The sequence below is a fragment of the Mesitornis unicolor genome, unplaced genomic scaffold (genome assembly GCF_000695765.1).
Source record: "Mesitornis unicolor isolate BGI_N332 unplaced genomic scaffold, ASM69576v1 scaffold32904, whole genome shotgun sequence".
Taxonomy (NCBI): domain Eukaryota; kingdom Metazoa; phylum Chordata; class Aves; order Mesitornithiformes; family Mesitornithidae; genus Mesitornis; species Mesitornis unicolor.
The window spans coordinates 4,181-8,110 of NW_010179948.1; the positions used below are offsets into that span (position 1 = coordinate 4,181).

Below are 3,930 nucleotides of genomic sequence, written 5' to 3' on the forward strand. Positions count from 1 at the left end.
AAACTCACTGGTGTGGTCCGTCGTGCCGGTGCAGAAGCACCCGTATAACTTCTTGGCGCCCAGGGCCCGCAGGTCGTGGATGGTGAAGGGCCAGAGGTGCAGGACGTTGTTTCGGGAGAAGGAGTCCCTCTTCTCCAGCAGCACCACACGGGCACCCAGCAGCGCCAGCTCGATGGCCGCCCGCAGCCCGCAGGGCCCAGCCCCCACCACCAGGCACTGCACCCCCCAAAAAAGCACAGGACTGGGGGAAATCCACCACAGGCATCTTCCTCCCCACCTCCCCAAGTCAGGGCCTGGCCCTCCCCACCGCTCTCTTTTCTCCCCAGGGTGCGAGTGCTGCTTCTCCCTGCAAAGTGGGGGCCCTGTGGGGTGCCCCCCGCCACCTTGGACCTTGCCTTCACGTGGGGTTATGGCGGTAATTGAAGGTGAGATAAGGTGTGCAATTAAAGGTGAGATAAGGCGCGCACGTCTCCCACCTGACGGGGAGGTTTCACCTGCAACAGGGCCAAACCCTGGGGTTTGATCTGCCAGGGCTGGGGGACGATGGGACATGGGGAATTGGGATAAAAGCCATCGATTTTGGGACAGGGGGACAGAAATAGGGACCTGCAGCCTCAGGGGATGTCCTACTCTGCATGCTTCTGTCTTATGGAAAGGGTTTGGGAGGTCCCTCTGCCCCTTTGCATCCCTATGGGATGTCCCCAGAGAGGAACAGATAGGAGGATGAAGGACACCGCTGGCTGGGTGACATCAAGGTGGCATCACACCACGGGGAGCACTGCAGCTCTAATAACCACCCTGTCCCATTAAACCCCATCAACCCTGCACATCCTGCATCCTCCCCAGGGTGAGGACCAGGATGCTCTCACCCGGGGGGGACAAGGACACCAGACAAGGAGGAACCCAAACCCCGTGCCCTGTGGCCCCGGTACCTTGGTGCCAGCACAGGCCGTGCCCTGGTCGTAGTCCTTGTGCCCGGCTTTCTTATCCAGTTTGCTCCACAGGGCCTTGGCGCTCCAGTAGTTGAGGGCGGCCTTAAGGCCATGGTAGAGCTGCAGCCCAGTGCCCTGCAGCCCCAGCTGCTGGCACAGCTCCCCAAAACAGCCCAGCACCTCCCGGCACTCCCCGGCGCGCAGGAACCTCTCGAAGGTGGCGTGGGCCGGGTTGGGAGCCTCATCGGCCGCCGCACTCATCCTGCTTCACCCCACACACAGCCTGGTGAGGGATGGCAGAGATAAGCAGGGAGGGGACGGACCCTCCAGGACCCCCCATCCTCAAACCCATCCCATACCGGACCTGGCGCGACGTTTCCCAGCCAAGGGTGATGGTGCCACCAAAATCGCGGCCCTTATCCTGCAGAGCCACCCCACTGGGCGCAGCACCCAGTGAGCCACGGTGTCACCCAGCCACGGTGACGTCAGGGGAGGGGACGGCTGCGGTGGCAGCGAGCGGCTTCCTCCATACAGCGGGTACCTGCAGCAGAGCGAGGGGTTTGGGAGCAAAGACACCGCTTCCTTCCTCTTCACCTTCAGCCTCACCTGGGGAGGGGGTCCCGACTGCAGGGACAAAATGTGACAGCCCCAAAAATGAGCCAGACCCAGTCCTGGGCCTTTTGCAACGAGAATGGGGCAACTTCTTCCCCCCCCCTCACCTCCGCCTCTGCCACCCTGGGGCGGAAGCAGCTTAGCACAGAGGAAGCACCGGCGGTGAAACCAAAAAAGGCCAAACCGCAGTCCCAACAGCCCCGTCGCACCGAGGAACGCGTGGGAGGAGGGGTGCAGCGCATCCCCAAAATCTCCCTGGCATCTCCTGGGGTGCAGCCACCTCCCGCTCCTGCCACCGTCCCCCTGACCCTGTCCCTTGTCCCCCTTCGCCTCGCCAGCCCCAGCACCAAGCTGTGCCCTTTCCAGCCAGGAAAAGGCTCCTCCAGCCCAGCAAAGCCGGGTTTCCAAGGAGGAACCGGTGGAAAGGCTCAGGAAACCTTTGAACCATCGCTCTTTGCCCTCTCGCTGCCCGGCATTGCGGTCGGGGACACGGCAGCACCCTGAAGGTGGCAGCCAGCCCCATGGCTTCACTGTGGGATGCTGGAGGGGGGAAGGACCCAGCATCTGAGCCCTCGGTGGGGCAGGAAAAGGAGGTGTTGAAACCCGGGCTTAAATTTGGGCTGGAAAACCCAAATTCTAGTGGAGTTTTCGAGTTTGGTCTCACTCCAGCAGCTTCTCGGGTGGCACCAAGCCAGCTGGAGCCACAGAGGATGCAAAGCACCTCTGCAGGTCACCTTCCCAGCATCGCAGCCAGGAGATCCCAGCAGTTTAACCTCTTCCTTCCTGGGCAGCTGAGATAAAGCATCCATCCCATCTGGAGCAGGCACCCAGAGGCCCCCAGAGCAGCAGCACGGGGACAGGGGACATGACAGTGAGACCCAGACTTCTGCTGTGCCAGCAGGACAGAAGGAGGAGGCTGGGGAAACTGAGGCAGCACTGCAACCCTCACTGGGGAGCACAGGCAAGGGCAGAAATTCCCAGGGATTCTTAATTCCTGCAGGTTTGATGCAAATAAACAGATTTCAGCCTGAAAAAGCTGGTACTGATGGGGCTGCACCCGACTCTGCTCTTTCCATCAATGCTTTTTGCATTTCTTCCTTTAAAACTGCTCCGTCGAGCTGGGAGGAGGAGCGGGGTTGCAGCCAGCCCTGACTCAGCTGATGAAGGCTCTGCCATCCTGCAAGGACATCACCCAGGACCTGGAGCATCCCTGGGGCAGGGACACCCCATCCTGCTTTGGAAGGCAGGGTCTCACCCCCAAACTTTGGGAAATGGCAGGGGGAGCCGCCCCGGGGGTGCTGGGCAAGCTGACGTGGAAATGGGGTGGGAAAGGCCATGGCTCCATGCGGAGCTAATGAAACCTGGGAGGGTTTCCAACAGCAGCAGATCCTCTTCCAGCTGAGCCTCCCAGGGTTTGGGGTCCAGCTTGGAGAAACCCTAGGAAGGGCTGGAAAGTCCTTCCAGCAATTTTGGGGGTGGCCCCAAGACCGAGACGGGATGGGGGGGTCCTGGTAAACCACAGATCCTGCTCCTTCCCAGTGCTGGGAATGGGTGAAGGAGAAACATCCCAGTGTGGGACCGGGCTGGGCCTTGGCAGACCCCGTGGAAATCTGCCCTAATTTGGCTGCGTTTTAATCCTTGCAAGGGAAAAAAAATCCCTATTGGCTCTTCCAGTTCCAGGCAGGGATGGGGGTGCAAGGGCACACCCCAGCTGAGCACCCCATTAGTGAACCCTCAGCTGGGCTGAGGAGCGAGGACAAAGCTGGGACCAGCATGGCCAGGGCAGCTGTGGGGAGGGGGTGTCACAGTGAGGGGGGTCCCTTTTAGGGGCTCATATTTCTCCCCCTCGGAGCAGGCCCCATCCTCGGCTCGTGCAGCTGCCGGGAGCAGAAGCGGGTGCTTCTCCGGGGGATTTTGGCATTACCCATTGCAGGGCATCCACAAACCACAGCCCGGGGAGCCACAGACAGAGACAACACTTGGTGGGGAGGGAACCAAACCTGCCCCTCCTATTTTGGCTGCTCAGCTTTGCCCCCCTGCCCAGCACCAGCCTCAGGAGGGAACTCACTGCCTCTTGCAGCCAAATTTCGGTGTGAGGGGAAGTGAACGCACGGCTGGGCTTTACATCCTGCATCCTTTTCCTCCTCCTGCTTCTCCTTCACCCCCAAAAACAGCCATCCCCGGGGGAGGAGAGCTGACAGGAGATGCGTTTTGGGGTACAGTGGTGAACCCCAGATTTGGTTACCCAAATGTGCTGGGGGCCTGCATCCCCCCCAGGGACAGGGGTTGGGGAAGGCATCCCTTGGCCTCAGCCCCGGGAAGGGGCACAGCCCCGAACCCCCAACCCAGGTTCACTCCCAGGGGGCCATGGAGCCCTCAGGGAGGG

General features: G+C 61.2%; 1 protein-coding gene across 1 annotated transcript in view; it reads right to left on the minus strand.

Annotated features, from left to right (window-relative positions):
* LOC104539431 (protein-methionine sulfoxide oxidase MICAL1-like) overlaps positions 1-1,193 on the minus strand; it is a gene marked incomplete at its 3' end in the record, with an annotated part of 5,038 nt that extends 3,845 nt beyond the window's left edge. Inside the window, exons 1-2 of the mRNA XM_010182954.1 lie at positions 933-1,193; positions 9-216 (exon numbers count right to left, since the gene is read on the minus strand). Of these exons, the coding sequence (XP_010181256.1) occupies positions 9-216; positions 933-1,193 (469 nt within the window). The remainder of the gene's footprint in view (positions 1-8; positions 217-932) is intronic.
* Between the last annotated feature and the right edge of the window lie 2,737 nt (positions 1,194-3,930).